Source organism: Anas acuta, chromosome 19 (genome assembly GCF_963932015.1).
Source record: "Anas acuta chromosome 19, bAnaAcu1.1, whole genome shotgun sequence".
Taxonomy (NCBI): Eukaryota; Metazoa; Chordata; class Aves; order Anseriformes; family Anatidae; genus Anas; species Anas acuta.
Window position 1 is genome coordinate 2,875,914 of NC_088997.1, and position 18,991 is coordinate 2,894,904.

General features: G+C 44.5%; 1 protein-coding gene across 10 annotated transcripts in view; it reads left to right on the forward strand.

The window, feature by feature from the left end:
- Positions 1-18,991, forward strand: part of BCAS3 (BCAS3 microtubule associated cell migration factor) — a 354,393-nt gene that overhangs the window by 326,045 nt on the left and 9,357 nt on the right. For 4 of the 10 annotated variants that reach the window (XM_068656218.1, XM_068656219.1, XM_068656226.1 and 1 more), the window contains one exon: positions 5,254-5,421. The exons of 1 other annotated variant lie outside the window; for it this stretch is intronic. In XM_068656218.1, coding sequence (XP_068512319.1) covers positions 5,254-5,421 — 168 coding nt within the window. Of the gene's footprint in view, positions 1-5,253; positions 5,469-12,429; positions 12,496-18,991 lie in introns of all 10 variants that reach the window. 5 more of the 10 variants (XM_068656216.1, XM_068656217.1, XM_068656225.1 and 2 more) reach the window with 3 other exon arrangements.

Genomic DNA, 18,991 nt, shown 5'->3' on the forward strand with positions numbered 1-18,991 from the left:
CTTGCACCCCCCGCTCAGAGCCGAGCGCAGGTGAGTTTTGTCAGCTGAGGGGCACATCCCACACAAGGATGGGAAGGAGGTGTGCGATCTGGACATCAGAGACCAGTGTCTGAGCACAGACGTGTCCAGAAGCCCAGGGAGTGGCAGGTCGGGGCGAAGCCGCGTCCTCCCCAACCCAGAGAGGAATTTGTGCAGCTCCCCCAAGGGCGAGCGCTCGGTGCTGCTGCTCCACGGCTTTCCCCCTGGAGTAACGAGGTTACAGCGGTGGAAGCGAATTGGCAAACCCTGTAGGAAAGTTCAGCCATTAATATTTAAACGGAGTACGTTATAATTCGACTGACTACTTGGGGCAAGGAATTTCCATGTGCTCGTTCCTAACACACCCATGGGGTTCTCGCTCCCAGCCCAGGCTGTTCTGGGCACCGCAGTTCCTGGTGCCTTTGGTCCAGAAGGGCCCAGGGCTCCCTTCAGCATCCCCTCCTGCTTCCCAAATGTCCTCAGCAGGAGCAGCGTAGGCATGGGCAGCAGCATGGGCACGGGCAGCCCTTCTGCTCCTTCCGACACCACCTCCATCTCCCCCAGGGCCTGCCCCTCCTGGAGAGCAGCCTGGGTCGAGCCCACGGCTCCTTCCCGAGAAGGATGCATCTTTTGTTGGTTAAAATTGGCAGGCCGTTTCCTTTACTATTTACTGTTATTTTTGCTCACACGTATGTTGCAATATGCAAGGTGAGGCTCAAAACTGTCAAGCTCTTTAATAGAACCATTACTGTATTTTTGGAGAACGTACTCTTTTTGATTTACTGTTCCTTAGAAGACAGGAAATGGAGCTACTTGATTTCATACTTTAAACAAAGCCGTCCAGAGGTTTAATGAAAAAAATTTCCCCTGGCTTTCGAATTAAAGGGCTATGGTGAAAGATTTAGCTTGGCTATTTTGACTTAGAAAAATAACATACTAGAAGCATTAAAATATTTTGTAAAAATACTTTTTAGTACTAGATTTTTCAGAGAAGAAAATAACCTTCTCTGGTTTTCTCGGTCTTTGGTCGGTAGGGCTAGCTGTGAAAGGAAAGGACGTTTCCAAGGTTTGGGTGTTTTTCTTTCCTTCTGTAGAATTTATTTTCCTTTTATATTAAAAGCCTTGAAACAATTGCAACGCTGAAGACAAATTCTGTGCTTCTAAGCAAGGTAGTTTGGTATGAGTAATGGCAGAAGCCTTTGCCATTAGCAAAACGCGAGCAGCGTGAGGCAGAAGGACGCAGAGCCTAATCCTGTGCTGCCCAGCAGCGGCGGGAGGAAAGGGCAGTTCTCCTCGGGAGGCAAATGTCAGTGGAAGGCCAGAAGTGGGAGATCGGTATCAGGAGAAAATCGGTTTTAATAGGAAAATGCTGCGTGTGGAGCAGAATTAGCTTGGAGTGTCTGGGGCGGTAGAAAGCTAAACAGGCTGGAATTGCAACACAAAGCACTTTCGACCTAGATGTTGAAGCCAAGGTTTCTGCTCGTTCCATTTGGTTTGATTTGACTTTGTTTTTTATTTGTAGTGCAGTGGATCTGGGACAGAGCTTGGGCATCGTACAAAGCAGGCTGATGGTCTTAATTTCCACCCAGTTTCATCTTCAGTAAATAAAGAGAGAAGGAAACGTTCTGCTAGCTTGAAAGCACCGTGCTGCAGGATGAAATATTGACACAAGTTAGTCAGCGGGATATTTTTCAGTGACTTCAGTGAGGTTTCACCAGGATTTCACTAGCAATTGCTTGGCTAAAATAATACCCGGTTTTCTTCTGGAGTTGTTTCTGCAGTAACTGCTCCTTATAGGTGGAACCTGCTCCACCATCGGAGGAGCTGTGTCAGGTCCGGGGGACAGGAGGAAGGCTGGATTTCACACGTCAAGGTCTTACATTCGTGGCTGTCAGTAAGATTTCAGCAGTTTATCAGAGAACGCACCCAGCAAAGCCTGCCTTCTCTCAGCCCCTCGGTAATGCTCGGGATCGGCAGGAGGCTTCCTCTGTCACGCTGCTGCGGTGCTGCCACTCCAGCAACGTTGGGGTTGGGGCAGCATTCGGAGCAGGACGCTGCTCTGAGATGTATTTGTAAACTTGCCTCTGGCCGACGATGAGAAATTTGATACGTTATCAACCGAGATGCTAGGACTGACGAAGAGAGAGCACGGCGGGCAGAAAAAGAGATTACAATTTAATAAATAGCAAAGATACGGTTAGCTGCTATCAGTTTAAGTTTAATGCCATTAACTCTTGTGCATTTGGTAATGATGTATGTAGGACAAAGCACCCAAAGGCTTCTGGGGAGTCACCAGCCCGGCTGTGGCTTCGTGCACTTTGCAGAAGAATTTTTCCAAGGCATAAAAATACCCAGGACTTCATTCTGCCTTGAGAAAATGGTTTTCCTCCACTACATCTTCTGTCTGTCAATGCAACAGCATAAAGAACAGGAAGGGCCATGACAATCGCTCTTGCTCTTCCTGAAGCAGCTTTTTTTTTCTTTTTTTTTTTTTTACATCAGAGAGGTACAGAGCCAGTGGTTTGGGCTTTGTGGTACCAAAGGACCTGCCTGTCTTAAGCAAGGTCACATTTTCTGCCCCTACGCCCTGTGTAACCTAGGTTGTTCATCTGTGTTCTTATGGAACCAATTTAATAAATGTATGTATTGAAATAAGGAGGAATTGGTGGACTCCAGGACAACAGCTGATGGTGCAGAGCCCATCTCTGCCCCACCGCTGGTTACTCAGCGATGCCTGCACAGTGTGGTCATGGCTGGTGAATCACCACTGGGTGCCTGGACGGGAATCGTATTGCCAGATGTGTGCTTGTGACATGCAAAAGGAGTCAAAAGGGAGGAAAGATAAAAACTAGAGCTTCACCAGCCTTTCGGTTTTTTACAAGAAAGCTTTCTGTGCAGTTAATCCCTCTAACCTGCATTTACATTAACACTCGCACCTCACACGTTGCTGCTAAGAAGTTTTGGCAGCTCCTGGCCCTGATTGCAGAGGTAACGCTACACTTGTCTCCTTTGCTCTCACTCAAGTATCTCTGGAACCAGAGACAGGCACTCTATGAAGTTTCTCCTTGTACACGTATGCAGTCATCTTGGCAGAGCTTCAAAAGCCATTTGCCTTATTATTCATATGTCTGCTTATAGGAGCAGAAATGCTCCCATTTCTCACTTTCAAAATAAGAGCAGACCCTAGCAGAGAAGAGATTTCTCCCTGGCATTTCTGGCACAGCAGTGCCAATCTGTGGGAGCTCGCCGTCACCCCGCTGCCACGCTGGGCTTTGTGGGTGCGGGTTTAGAAGCCCCGCGGTAGCTCTCCAGGGACACGAACAGCCATAGGGGAAATGCCTGAAGTCAGTGGGCTCCTAGAGTATAAGCAGAGTGGGGATCTCAGGGCCTCGTGAAATCCCATGAAGGATGACTTGAAAAAGAAACCTTCAAAAAAGACCAAATTTCGCTTTTCCTCCTGCAGTTAGGATAGCTGACAACATGGAAATGTTGCAGAGACCCAAACAGAATAGAAATGACTTAGCCTCCTCACTGCATTTTCTCAAACAAGCTTCAAGAACCCTTGCCTTAAAACAAATTAGTAGACTGAAGTAACCTTATAAATCCAAAGAGCCATTAAAAAGTTGAAATATTTGGTCATTCCTCCTCTCGGTTCAAACTGGGATTCATCCAGAGTTCAAGTGCGTGTATCACACAAGAGCCATGGTCCCATTTTGTAGAGGTCCATTTTAGTGTTGATGGTTTTCTAGTGCCAGGAATCTACTCTGCAGCCAGGCAGAGAGATAAATCAAAGTTGTGCGCGCTGATGAAATTCAGGAGCCAGAAGTCACCATTGCAGCCCATATAAATCCCTGAATGCCAGCCCTTGTGCTTTTGTCCATGCCATTAGAGTTCAAAATTATCTGCCCCTCTTTGCTGATGTATGGATTAACCGGCTGCCCGAGTGTTTACTAACGGTTATCACCCAGTACTTTGGACGTTATCAGAGGAAGGGACGCCTGCCGCAGGGCTTGGTCTCTCACCCTTTCTATTACCACCTGTCAGTGGCAGAGAGTGTGCTGTGAAGCTGTACAGTCACAGAGTACAAGTGTAGATAGTTTCTGACGGCTGATCAAAGGGGAAAACCAAAGGCCTGATAACAAGGACGTGTTTCATGTACTTTTAACTTTGAGAAACATTGGCATTTGCATTTTTTCCCCTCTGCAGGCTGGCAGAAACCAGGCACAATAAATGCTGCATATTCAGTTACCTAATAGTTGAGTAAATGGTATGTGCTTGAAGCAACAAAGCATAACTGTAATCTTGTTCCAAGTGGGAATGATTTAAGTAAGCCTTTGCAGAAGACTTGCTGTATAATAAAGTAGAATAATTTTAATTTGTACTTTGAAGTGATCTTGAATTCAGAATCTAATCTTTGTATTCAGCAGAACATCGTATACTGTTGTGAATGAGGTAATAACTGTAAGCTAAGGAATTACTTTCAGTATCTTTTGTAGGTACGTGCACTCTGTCATCATAGCCAGCATCCTCAGCAAAGCACTGCTGATGAAAGAGTTTCTGTTAGCTCAAGTTGCAGGTAAAATTTCACCGTACAGGGACAGAAAATCCACATACCTAGGCTGAAAGAAGGGCTCACTTTTTTCCTTCAGTAAGCTTACTTTGAACACAAAGCAGAAAGGAAGCAAGCCGTCCTTTTCTCACCAGCATATCACACTGCTGCACTTCCCTGCACGAGAGCAGGAAAGGCACACTAGCTGCAGGTTGTGGCCAGTAGCAAGGACAAAACAACGTGGCTGTTTCCATTGTCCAGGCTGAGAAGGGGAGGGAGTGCTCAACAGCAGAGCAGTGAAAGGCAAATCGACTTTAAAACTAATTTCAGGTCCTCTAACATACTTGATAACCTATACAGGTTTTTTTTTTAACATTACAGTTCCTGATTCTTTTGTCATTTACATCAGTGTCATTATGCTGATTTCAGCGAAGCCTCTCCCAGCTCTCACTAGTGTGAGACCAGGCTTGGGGCTGTATTTCTAATTTAACATTTTTGCATAAAGCTGCTAAGTACCTGGGCCTCTCTGCTTGCTCCTACTGTGCTATTAACGCCAACATTTCAATTAATGTGCTAAAATTAGCTTTTCAGGAGCTCAAAATGCAAGGCCTTCTTTCTTTCAAATGCAGTAAATGATATCATATGGTCCCAGGCTCTCCCGAACATCTCCCGTTTGTTTGTTGAAGGTGCCTTTGACCGGAGCGTGACCTTGCTGGAGGTGTGTGGGAGCTGGCCCGAGAACTTCGGTCTCCGCCACATGTCTTCCATGGAGCACACTGACGAGGGCCTCCGGGAGCGCCTGGCCGATGCGATGTGCGAATCCCCCAGCAGGGACATAGTGGGATCAGGAACAGGTACAAAGAAGAGGCGTGATCAGAGATCACGTACATCTCACCCAATGGTGATTTTTATTTTTTATTTTTATTTTTCAAGTTTTGCTTCTCCTTTCCTCTGCACACTACCTCTGTGATTAATCAACTTTTATGGGGGTCTCACTTAGTGTGAGAAAAGTCATTTATAAAAAGAAAATATCGGTAGATGACATAAACATAGTCAGGGAAACCTAAAGCAACTCAAAGAAAAATGCTGGCTTTTGAAGCTCCCTTACCGTAGTTCTGTGATAAGGGCTCTCCTCCCCTCCCTGCCAACTCGGGAGCATCTGAGTCTATGTGCAGATTGCTGCCCTTGCCCACACTGATCCAAACAATGTCATAATCACACACATCCTAATTTTGTGTCCTGAATAGAGCCACTGTGAAACGCTGGTTCTATAATCCAAATTAATCTATCTTCATCAGTGTCCATTATATTGATAAATTATATCATCTGTTTAAGTAAATGGAATAGCACGTCAGAGATTATGCTGCTCAGAAGGGGCCCAGTGCTAGGAGATGTTCAGAAATGTTAAAGCTCAGTTATTGTGGTTTTATTGTCTCCCATTAATTTTGGCTTGTTTTAAAAATGCCTTCTAGTAAAAGGTCTAGGCCCATCTTTGATCTGTGCACCATTTGTGTTGCGACCAGCAGCTAATAGCCGTGGTCGCTCTAACATCAGCTGCCAGCTCACTTGTCACTCTTCTGGCAAGATGCCTGGGAAGGAAAAAAGGAGGAACTTGAGCAGTAACATAGGGGTATGCCAGCCTAGTGACATTACAGAAACGTTGGGGAGAGTAGAAGCTGCTCTTTCTTTCACAGTGGTCCTCGTATTGCTGAGGGGCCCTGTGCTGCTCTGAGCTCTCCCAGCTCCGCACCTCTCTAGCTAGAAAAGACTCAAGCACTTTGCCATCAGGGCTTGCCCCCGTGCTTTGCAAAAGGGTTATTACGGAGTAGGTAAGCTACAGCAGGTCACCACACTGTTACTACCTCCCACCAACTGGAGAAGGTTGAAAATCAGCAGTTTAAGCTCTCATACATGTATGTAGGTACAAGTAGCAATAACCAAGCTGCCAAGTGGTGCAGAAGCACCTTTCATACCCCACCTTGCCATCTCTCAAACTGTATTTTCCACTGTTTTGCTACTCCTGAAAAAAGTGGAGTCATGGGATGGCTTGAGACTCAGTATTAACAGAAGGAGGTTGGTTGAACACCAAATAAGGGTCTCGTTTACACATCTGGTGCAAATTTTCACCAGTTTGTTGCCTTGGACAAGCCTCTTAACATGCCCATGATTGCTGCATCACTGCAATGGGGATAGAGATGCCTCACGTTGCAGGGGTGGAGTTTGATAAGCTTGTGTTTGCAAAGGGCATTGAAGATGAAAAAACAGGCTGTGAAAATGCAGAAACATATTTATTTCATCACTTATTGACCCATACTGTGAGCAGAATGAACTTTGGGATCATGTTCACTTCCTCAGATGGGTCATCTCTCCTCCTGTGCTTCAGAGGAAAGATAAAGGGAAAAATTTCTCTGAAAGCTGAAGCCATCTAGACATGCCAAGTTGAGGTGACTAACTGCCCCAGAGACTTTGTATTATACTGTAAACCAAGAACTTTGTCACAGTCAGAGAGTTTATATTTTCTTTCCATTTTCACCAGCTGATACCACTAAGTGCTGACTTCTTTGCCATAAGGTTAGGCTCAAAACACTTCAGGTGTAAAGACAGAAGGGGACTATTTACAGAGACACCATCACTCAGCAAAAATGTATCCAAAGAGATTTCTCCCTGCTTTTATTCTAGACCCATAAATCTTCATCATGAGTGTAAGATAGATGCCATCTCAAAGCAGCAAATCTAAGCACCATCACACAGTAGGGAGTAACGTGAGCGTTGACCCAGCCCACCCCATCCAACTACCCTGCTCACACTGTCATTGTGCTCTGTGTTTTTCTGCCTGTCGTGGGATTCTCTCTATCACTTACACACTTTATTCTCAGGATTCGGACATGTGATGACTCGGTGCAGCAGAGAAAACCTAGTGATAAGGCTGTGAACTCTGATGCCCTTTCCACTTCCATCCCCTAACAGCTCTTGAACTGTTCTTCTTACCAGATGCCCATAAAAAGTACTCTCCTGCTCAAATGATACCTGGAAAACTGCTCTTGCCTAGGGAGTCGACCAGTGCTTGCTACAACATGCGTGGCTGCACTCACGGCAGGCTGCCAGCCAGCCATTTGTCAAACTGCGGATCACGTTAAAGCTCTAGCATCTGTCTGCTGGTTAATAAATGGGAAAAGATAAGTTTGGAGGTACATTAACACTGCTTCAAAGAAGAGGCATCTTTGTTGGCTCGGAACAAGTAGGATAGTTTTAACTTCCCCCCCAAACCACTTACATCTTAACAAACCCAGGCTGAATTGAATTTATCTTTGAAAAACATTATTTTCTAGGCTAGCTCTTCCTTCCTTGGATTCCCTTCCACTCCCTCATCTCAATGAAATGATAGCAAGGAGCTTAGCAGAGAAGACACCATAAATTTGCTTGATGATAGTTGATTTCTATGTTGGTGCTGTTTCCAAAGACAGTAATTATATTTCTGCATTGGACTCAAATTATGTAATTTATAAACCTCGCTCTAATAATCCTAAAATGACTTACTTTAGCTTGAAGTCACTCATACCTTTAATCCTTGGCTGTGCTCTTTTAATTCTTTTTAGTCCTTAAGCACATTTTAAAGATTTAACGAAACTTGTAAAGTCTTTTTTAAACCAAAACATTCAACAATGACATTTCTAACTCGGAATGTGAAGGTATGTGCCTGTACTCGTGTCCACAACATGGACAAAGAAAAAATGGCAGTAGATGGACAGTGAGACTTTATCAAAGTGCTCAACTGGGCCTGACATGCACTTAATGGCAAGAGATAAATAGATTCTTTTAATACCTTAACTGTTAGGACATAGCTGACACATAGATTTATATAGTAATCAGGGCTGATATGCAAAAGTAGTGCAGAGGAAGCGCATGCTCATAGCACACAGACCACTTTGGGCAGTAGATACTAACGGTATCTTTGTTCCTTACCTACCCCACTGCATTGCAAAACTGGGTTAGCAACACCTCACTTCTTCAGTGGTTCAAGATACCGGCAGTGGCAGAAATCACCTGAAGGTTGGTTGTGTAGGAAATGTCAAACTCAAGAACAAGAAAATCTTGAGGAATAATGCAGCCGTTGCAAAGAAGGGGAATGAGATGGCCTGATGGGTCTTGTCCATCTCTGACTCCGGCTGGTTGCCAAGGGCTGTCGGACAGTGGATGGGAGAAGAACCAGGTCTGGAAAATGACCCCCCAAAAATCTACTTTCCTTCTGACCTAAATGATAACTCCAGTCATCCAGCTAGTTGACTTGATTGGGAAACCAGCTTTTCTCCTTGTTATCCAATTATCCAGACGACCCATGTCTATCTTAAGTGGAGTCTGCTGTACATAAGCTGTCAGCCTAGATACACATTTAATTCCAAAGAAGGCGTAAATTGGCAAAGATGCAAAAAGATGTTTTTACTGTTTCAGTTTCTGTCAGACTCTAAGTAAAAAAAAAAAAAAAAAAAAAGGAAGGTCTGCTCACAGAAATTTAGTGGTCACTGACCTCTTTTCCTTGCAAAGCTTTGTTTTCAAGCAGCTACAGTATTTACATTTGCATTATAGTTTCTAAGTATGTGCTGGAGCTTCACATCGCATTTTCAAAACAAAAGCAAAGCTAGTATTGTGATTTATGAAACTGTGACAAATCTCTCTGACTCACTCAAACTGTACACACACAAATTGCCAGCCCAGGCTAGAACTCTTTCCCTCCAAAATACTGTAATCAGTAAATGCTCTGATTTATGTAGTCCTTCAACAAGTACATTTTTTAAGCTTTCAGATGTACTTTGGTCATTTCTAGGCATAATATTGAAAAGCAGCCTGTAATATATGGCCAAGCCTCTACAGTCTAGTTGAGAGGATGTGTTCTGCAATACACCAATAGAAGACAATTTCTGTGACCCTGATTTCTGTGCCATAGGAGTTCATGTGCTGAACTCCACGAGTCAGATTCCTCTTGTGCTCTCTGCCTGTTACTTCTGGGCTGAGGAGGGCATGAGCACCATGCTGCTGATGTGGTTTCTTCCTTCAGAGGTATAGCATGGGGTGATCTGTGTACACTCCAGGTATCCAAATTCATTAGGCCCCCAACCACATCCACTTAAAATGTAATCTGGCCTTAAAGAAAATCAGCGGATCTGTCAGTCAGACCCATAAAGGAGTTACTGACTCCAGAGCAGTAAAAGGGAGCATGAAACCTTGCAGCTGTGCATGTACAGCCCTAAGGAGAAATGCTTTCTACCCTGGGGAGTTCATCCCAGCATCTCCTGCTGCTTCAACCTGGGTGAAAGGTCTAGCTCCATGTTAAATCTAGGTACAGCCTCACACTCACCTGTTTAGCAAATCAAAAACCATTCTCTACATCTCTTCAGGTTTATTACTATAAAGCACATAGCACAGTGACAGCAGAGCAGATTTATTCTTTAGGAGACTAACACAACACACAGGTTTCCAAGGGAGAATTGTCAGTATATAAAATAAGTAAGTATCACTGTTCAGGCTACTCTGTCAAGGTAAGCAATATGCTGGTGCAACTGTCAGACCCCTGTTTTTTCTTCTAGAAGGAGCTTGGCGGGTGCAGTGCCCCAGGAGTCAGGGCTGCAGTGGAAATGCAGGATGCAGCGTGCAGGAGAAGATCCCTGTTCATGCCCGTCTGCTGCAGCCTCTCTGTTACTATTTCTTTGGCTGCCTGAATATTGCCCTTACATTCATATCTGATTTACTTTGACAAATCATACCCAAATCCACATTGCTGCTACGTTTTATAAGTGGTGGAACTGTTCTGGGGATATTCAAGAGTAGGATTTCATTTTGTGGGCATGTATCCCTTTTTTTTAACCCATCATGAAATCCAGTACTTTATGATGGCTCAGTTTATACTGCAGTTTATGGAGCAAAATAACATCTTTTCTCTATCTATTCCTGTTTCAGGAATACATACGAACTTAAACTAAGAGCCTATATTAAAAACTGCAGAGCACCCCACAAATTCTGCATCTCAGAACCCTTGTTATTAGTTCTGAACAGGGAAAGATGCAATTACGGCACCATTGTGGTCAATAAAGCCCATGAGTTTTGAAGAGTTGCTATACAATTTAAAGCAAGGTCTTTAAATCCCTTTATAAAGTTTCAGTTAAACAACAGAAAAAAAATCTCATTTTCTCTCAGAACTCCTGCACACTCTGTCAGCTACCAGCAGTGGAAAGTCGGTGGCAGCAGAGGTGCAAACGCAGCAGAGCCCTGCACGGGCCCTGGGTAGGAACCTTCTGGATTCCTTCCAAATGTCATCAGCAAACTCATAATGCAATGAAGGAAGCTCGTATGTTGAAGCAAACTCTTTAACCTGATTAATGGGGTGTAAGTAAGTGGAGCTAATTAGAGGTGCTGTTAGGGGATAGCCCGTCCGAGGCGCTGGGATCCGCGTTTAGGCCCGTTTGGCTTCAGGCCTCCACACAAGGCCGAGCGCTGCATCTGGCTGTCAGATGGTTACCACGGCCTGAGCCTCACGCGGGTCTTGACACCTCTGAGCTTAGCAAGGGGAAGATTTTGAAATATTTATGTGAAATTTGTGGTTTGGGTCTAAACGTGAAGTTCATGGTGAGCAGTGAAGTCACACGCTCTCCTGCGTGCCTGCCTCAGGTTGGGTGGGAGGGAGAAGGAGCAGGGGCCTGCTGGTCCTGCACAAGAAAAACCCTTCCTGATTTTTGTCCAAAAGAGAAAACATCAGTGATCCCAAACTGTGTTGAGAGATGAGCAGCCACCTGGACATAAATGTACCTGAGCATTTAGTTTCTGGAATAGGATTAGCCCTGTATAGACTCAGAGCTTCGATTGGTACCTCTCCTTCCTTCCTTTCTCCTTTTCCATTCTCTTCCTTTTAATTTTTCTAAGGTTTTTTCCCCTCTCTCTCCTCAATTGGTCTTAATCCTAACTTGGTCATGGGGTCTAGGAATACAAGAACACAGATCAATTGGTCTTCCCTCTGAAGAGCATTTCTGCAAAGAGATTTCTGCATAGGTTCAATGCAAAATCAGCTCGGGCAGCAAACACACTGGCATATCAAATAACATTGATGCTAAAAGCAGCCTTTGAACTTTCAGAATAATCATGCCAGGGTCAGAGATTAAATTACCCCCTCAATTAAGTCTAAGAGCTCAATGTTCTTCCTACAAAAGGTTTATTTGGATGATACTCTTAAAAAAAAAATGAAAATTCAGGGCTCTTTGGGAGATGCCATTTTTGAAGTGCTGGGGAAGAAGAGCAGCGTTCCCATTGCACACATTTTAACGTGGTTACATGACTCATTTCTCACGTGCAAGATCCTGCTGAGGGCGCTGAGTGCTTCAGCCTGGGCTTCTCTTTCTCTCCAGCCCTGCCCAAGACAGAGCAGCCCCATCCCGCAGCCTGCCAGGCCCACCAAGTGCGTTTTAGCTCCCAAACTGTTTGTCAGGTCTCCGGACCTGGACTCTTCTCCACTTCTCAGCCTGGGCTGGGTCAAACACCCATGCTGAGCGGGTCCTTCCCTCAGAGCCCAACAACCAGCTGGGGCTTTCAGTGGAATTTCTTCTAGGTCAGACATTGTTTAAGGGGGAGGGGGAATGAATGCTGATACCACAAATGTCTCTGGTGTGAATTTAGGATCACTGCAGTTCATAGAAAAAGCCTGCTTATGTTTCTAAAGGGTGTACTGATACTAAGAGACAATTCTGACTTTATACCATTTGATAACAAGTTGGTCAACTGCATTTACTTACTATCAATTGTGGTGTGGGGAGATTCCTTTTCTCTTTCTTCTTATTAAATCAAGACACTTTTTAAGAAATATTTTATTTTTGATGCAGAAACAGCCGGTGAAGTAGCAGTAAAAAACATCACCACAAAGAGGCACATGGCTTTGAAATGTTTTGGTATGTAACATAACTGTATTGTTCTCAGGTCTTAACTTTTGCACAAAGAGTGTTTCTCCTTGTTTTAAAAGCAAACCCTCTGTCAGTTTTCAAAGGGTTACACACATAAGGTGGTGGTAGAGGAGCAAAACACAAAAAATATCTAAGTGTTTCAAATCATTTCACAAATAACATTGTTCTATTTCTCCCCTTAAATGAACAAGAGTTTCTTTGATATTTTTTTTAAGTCAAATTTAGGATTCTGCTGTTCAGAGCAGAGAGGTCACAAGGCCCTAATGTATTTAGCATTGACTGCCCTCTCTTGTAGTGCGTCTATTAGTCAGTAATTTGATTTGTACCTATTCATTTGCAGTCCCTGCAGGAGCTCTGAGCTGGCCCCAAGTATAATTGGTGCTGTCTCTATTTTTACATCATTAGATTAGCCCCGACTCCTGGCCACTTGTTGTCTGCGCTTGTCTGTCCATTTATACAACCTAATGTAACACAAAATTCATTACTGATCACATTACTTTCAACTCTGAAGCCAGCTTTGTGATAAACATTTTGTTAACCCTTTCTTGCCAGCACACAGACCTGGGGGATAAATGCACTTTCCCTTTGCAGAAAAATCAATATCATAATAAAACAAAGTGCAGTCACATTTCTAGATTTGTCATTCCTCCTGGAGAAAGAAATGGGGAGAAACATATATGAGATGAGTAAATGATGTCTGCATCCAGGCATCTCAGGCTGCTGTATATGAAATGAGCTCAGCAGTGTCCTTTCTACTAGAATATAAAGAAGCGACACAAGATAGGGCCAGCACTCAATTTAAAACTTAATTTCTTACTCATTGTTCTGCAAGTGTTTTAGCTCTTCTGTGCAGGCTATAATCAGGTTATGACATTATTGGAACTGGACATTTTTCTTCCAGTGCTTTGTCTCCAAGTAGTTAACAGAGAAACAATTCCCCTTCTCCTTAGAGATTTGTTATTATGTTGGGTTTTGGTTTGGTTTGTGGTTTTTCTTCCTAATGATTAAGCAAATTAATTTTCCTACTGCAATACTCCAGCATTTCACAGGAAAATGTGAAGCTCCTTTCTGTCTAGCTTGGTTTTGCTCACATTTGATTGTTTTGCTGAGTACCTTGTAAAGCATTAGGCTTTTTGCATCACAGAGGCTTCTGCTATTGATTTCAACAGGAACAAGAGGAAAGCCACGGTAGGTATTCATTTAGGCCTGATTCTGCAAAGGGCTCAGCATCCTAACAGCACTGTTTGCAATATCACGCACATGAGGTGATGCTTGCTATTCAGAGAAATGTATTTTGGTGCATGCAAAAGCTGTTGATTTTTAACAGTTTTCTAAATTGATTTTCTGTTTGTACAGCTTGGCGTGGAAGTCTGTTGGTTTGAGTTTTCTAAATATTTAGAAACATTTCTCAATGTTTATTAAATGTTCCCTTTAAAAGCCAGAGTTCTGAGGCATGTCCCACACTGAGTAATCCTGCACTGAGCAGGGTGCAGGCGGCGAAACAGCCGTATAGGATTTTTCCATCTCTAATTTCTATAATTACCTTGTTATTCCTTTTGGAGTCTTCACATGGTATTTTTATGTAGCATACAACTTACGGCAAGCGTGTATTTCTTAGTAAGAGCCCTCGTCTCCCATCATTTGAAACAGGACTGGTATTTTTACAGCTGCTTTGTGAGCCCAAACTTGTTGCAGCTGCTGGCGTGATGGCAGAATAAAGATGAGGCAGTTCCTCTCTGTCCTCCCAAACCCAGCAGCCCCAGAGAACCTCTCAGATCGAGGCTGGGGTATTTCGCTGATTTTTACGGGAATTATTTTAGTTGTGTGCAGCACTGGCTGGCGCTTGGTCCTAAAGCCTAGCCAGGGGAAGGTGCATGTCTCCGCTCAGCTCAGCTGCTGCCTTTGTGCCCCTCAATGTCTGCTTCAGTTTTGTCATCTGAGTGCCAGGGATGCCAAAGAGACCTGAAGTCACTGTACGTAATACTCCTGTGACCTCATGTTGCAGATGAGCCACAGACGGGGTCACGACGCGGGGCACACTGCGCGCTGGGAGGTGTGCGCCAGGCAGGCTGCCTGACCCCAACCCGGGGTCCCGCTGTCCGGGAGGGTTAGTCTGACTCTGCTCCCCTTTCTGTTGTTATATAGTGCAGATCTGCCACGCGTCTGGCATTAACTCTTCGAAGGTTTGAGCCTTTTGTTATCTTAAAATGACACGCGGCCAATCTGCCGACTCCCCTTCCTGCCAGTGTGGAGCATTAACATCGTGCTGATGCCGAGGGCATCTCCTGTTCCCTTGATTTTGAAGGGAAGATGGCCAAAGTCATTGCAAAGCTCTCATAAACTATGCATTGCCCTCATCAGGGGAGACAGGAGAGGAGGCTGGAGAATGGAAACCCATTTACGCAATAAATTGTTAAGTAGTTGAGCTGTTAAATGAACACTTCTTATTAGAGAGATACAATGAAGTATGAGTCACCAAACAGCAAAACACACATTAACACAGCAAAATTCCCATCAATAAATGGCAGGTCAAAAGCTGAAGCAATTAAAATGTTCCAGCCTGAGCCAGCTCTTCGGCCCTGCAGCTTTTAGTCCTCTCAGCCGCCAAGGCCCTGGATCTGCTCCTCGTGCTTGGCTTCAGGAGGCAGAAGTCCTTCGATGTGCCCCTGAAGTGCCACCACCGCAACTTCGAGGGCCTGCATCCATCCGTTTGGATGCCTTATCATTTCCTATCATCATACTGCAGTCCTGCCATCGCCTCTTGTCACCCCCATGCATTTCTCTAACAGAGTATCAGACAAACGGTAACCTGATTTTTCTGATAATCTGGCCTTGCCATCCACGTTGGAGTCTAAGGATATCAGGGCTTGGGGCCGTATCCTTGCTTAACAGCTACGTTTTTGGCTATCTGATGCTTGTCTAGTGGAGATGGGCAGACAGAATGCGTAAAGCAGGGAAAAGGCAGCAAGGAAAAGATGAAAAAAAAAGATGGTGGGGGTATTTTTGCTGGGGAAGCCCCTCTCGTACCAGTGCTGCCACTTTCCAGGGCACATCTCGTGGGGCCAGGGTTGGTGACTGGACACCCAGGGGCAGGCAGTGCTGGGGCCAGTCCATGGCAGTGCTGGGAGTGCTTAGCTCTCCTTGAGGTAGGTATTGTAATTTGTGGTATGGAAATATTATCTTTCCTTTCATTCCTAGCCTGCTGTCTCCCCACCATGGATAATATATAAAACAGTAGACTTTTATTCATTAACATTTATGGGAAAATGTTAATATTAAACTGTAAGTGAAAAGCCCTATCTTATTGAATTCTTCTGCTGTGTTATTGGGAGCCTAATTACATTTTGCATTTAAATAAAAACCAGATGACGTTCAGGACGGTCAGGCAAGCATTCTGTAAGTGAGAATTTATCTTGCGATCTGGGTAAACAATGTCTCATCATTTAACAGTTATTATAAATAATGGGTTTTTAAGCACTTTGCTGGGAGTTCATATTGGCTCCACACGGGTTGCACTGAGAGAGAGAGAATTTCAGTGACATCTTCCAGGCATCCGGTGAGGAGGAATCATATCCTGAGCTCACTTCTCAAGCTGCGGCAGTTTTCATCCTACTCTGTTTGTTATTGCTAAATATTTTATGTCTGACACACACACAAAAAATACTAATAGCAAGAAAAATTGCAAATCGGTTGGAAGCATTTTGCAAATGGAGAAACCATTGATGGTACAACCCAGCAGAAGTGGAATATGCTTAGGTATCCTGCAGAGTTTCATGCAAGTGATTTTAGAAAGAACCCTCCAAAAGCACATTGGTTTGGGAAAAAAAATGGTGCTGTATAAAAAGTTAGGTGTTCTTTCACAAAGAAGATGTTGAGGCACAAAGTAAAGACAAAAAGATAATAGACTGGCTGTTTTTCTGTGTTTCTGCTGGTGCCCTCTTGAATTACATCATTGGTAATTGCATCCCTGGTAATGCGTGAGCTACTTTAGAAAAAGATTAAAACTTCTAAAATATGTAAATAGCTTTTTCCCCACTTCTGCTGTTTATATTCTGTGTTTCATTCCTGCCACTTCAGGCAAGGTGGTTGTGCTTTTGTAGCTAGCTGGCTTTTAGTCTTTGCTTCGTGTTTCTCAGACATTAGCAAGAGTCTCTGAGATTTCTCCCAGGCATTTCCCGTCATGGGCAGGGAGCAGCTTTGAATGCGGTCTGTCCCGCATCCCAGCGATGAAGGAATTAGTTTTCCATGCAGACAGGAATAGGTGGTAAGTGGATGAACGTCTCAAGCAACCATTTGCTGTTGTGAAAAAATCCCAGACCGGTAAGTGCCTAACACTGGCTGGTGGCAACCACAGCCCAGAGCACCGCAAAGCCACCCACTCTGCAGAGCGGCTGTTTCCGGGATGTAAACTGTTTACTGCCTTTTTCCGTGAGAGACATTTTATCCCATTTTCCAAGAGCATCCCCGCAGCTAAAATACCATGCTTTTTTTACTTTTTTTTTTTTTTTGTATTTATTTGTTATTTCCTTGGTCAGTGACTTTCTTAGTATCTACCCAACACATGAACTCTGTGTTTACATCAAAAGCTGATGGTGTTGTGAAAGACAAAGGGTCAGTATCACTTCTCTGACCGTTTCCAACGATGTTTTTCTGGGAAGGCCGCAGGCAGGAAGGTGCTGGCAGAGGCAGCAGCCAGGACCAGCCCCAGGCCCTCTGCTTGGGCTCGCTGGCACAGTGCAGAGTGAGGAGCACAGGTGGCCAGGAATGGGAACACCCTGATCCAGGTGAGCAGGATGGCAACAGGGGTGGTTTCCCAACCAGATGCAGATAGCCCCACGCTGGGGGACCAGAAGCAGTCCCATGCAATGTGCTGTGAGATGCTTGCAGCTCCCCTCCTTGAGACTCTTCTGACTTTCTCCTAAGCCAGGGCACGGCTTTCCCATGGGGGGTATCTCCTGCCTCGCTGAGCAGCTACTCCCACTGGGTGCTCCCTCCCTGAGGCCAGGCTGTCAGTGGAAATGAGGTTTGGCAGCAGTAATCACAATTAACCTGGCAGCCTTCCTCCCTTTATCTGCAGCCATGGAGGTAACAGTGGATAGATGTGCTGTACGGGGACAGGTCCCTAACTGAAATGGTGCTTTTTTGCTTTCAGTAAGGGTTGGTTTTATCAGCACCTTCAAAAAATATGTATTTGGATTATATTTTGCCTGGATTGTCACTTGTTTAGTTCACCTGTTGGAAACGTGGCTGGTCACCCATCGAAACGAGTGAAAACTATGCGAAGGAACACAACATGAACAGGTAGTGGTATTAACTTTTCCGCCAGATGCCCAAGTACAAGGCAGAATCTGAACAGCTTGAGATGATTTAAATTGCCTTTCATGTGGGATGTGGCTAGAGGAATGCCTTGGTTTGCCATTAGGTCTTTGAGATTTCACACAAGAGTTATCCTCTGCTACGTGCTCATCTGTAGGCTGCAGCTCATTCACGCATTTGACAGTGCTTGTAACAGTGTGACTAAAAAGGCAAAGCCACTTAAAATCCATACTTGGAACAGTTTTTAAAATACAAATTTTTAAAAGGGAAAAAGTCCCAGTTACTTCTTTCAACTGCCTTCTGGCTCCATGGGAATGAATGCAAACGGCTGTGCCAAACAACTCCCTCAACAAAAGGCCAAATTAAGCTTCAGATGTCACTTTTATCAAGGCTCTTTCATATTTATGTCTAACATCAGAATTTGGAGCTATATAGATACAGCAGAGCGTATTCAGAGCCTCAAGCAGTCCTGCAAGCGAGCGAGCCCCCGAGGTTTCCCGTTGTTTCTGCAGGCCCTGTTAACACCAGTCCAGGTACAGACCTGATTGCAAGAGAACTGCGGCAAGCTCTGAGTGCTTCAGAAAATTAGGTCTGTGTTTAGAAAATGGGTCTGCTCGAAGCAGCGATGTCAACATCATCTTTGAAATAACTGACTAAATAGGCCAAATAAGTTCAGTTTGGAACTGGAATTACTGGGGTGTGTTTGGAGTTTCTCAAAGACACTAAAACTAGCTTGGCGGAGATGAAAGGAGGAAACCTCTGCTCGATAGATTTCCACCTGAGCTCTTCAGATTCAAGAGCCTTGAAGCATTTAGATGAGCAGACAGGGCTGAACCTGGGTGACTTCATTTTGTGTGGCTGCGTGCACTTCAGCGAAAAATTTCTGATTTGGACCAGCTGAGCATCTGCTCCCCCCAAACTTTCAACTTTTCCTTTGAATCAAACCCAAATTCCAGTCCACTCTAGCTTCCTCCTCAGCATCAATCTGCACCAGGAAGACAGCTCAGAGCCTCTCGGTAGCTTTCCTCGCTGGCCAGAGAGGCCACTTTGTGTCAGAAGTACTAGAAGTTGTGCCAGAATTACTTTGCTTTGTAATATTATACTTTCAAAATGAACTCAGCAATACATTTTTGTCAGAAGCACACAATCCTCCACACACACATGCAAG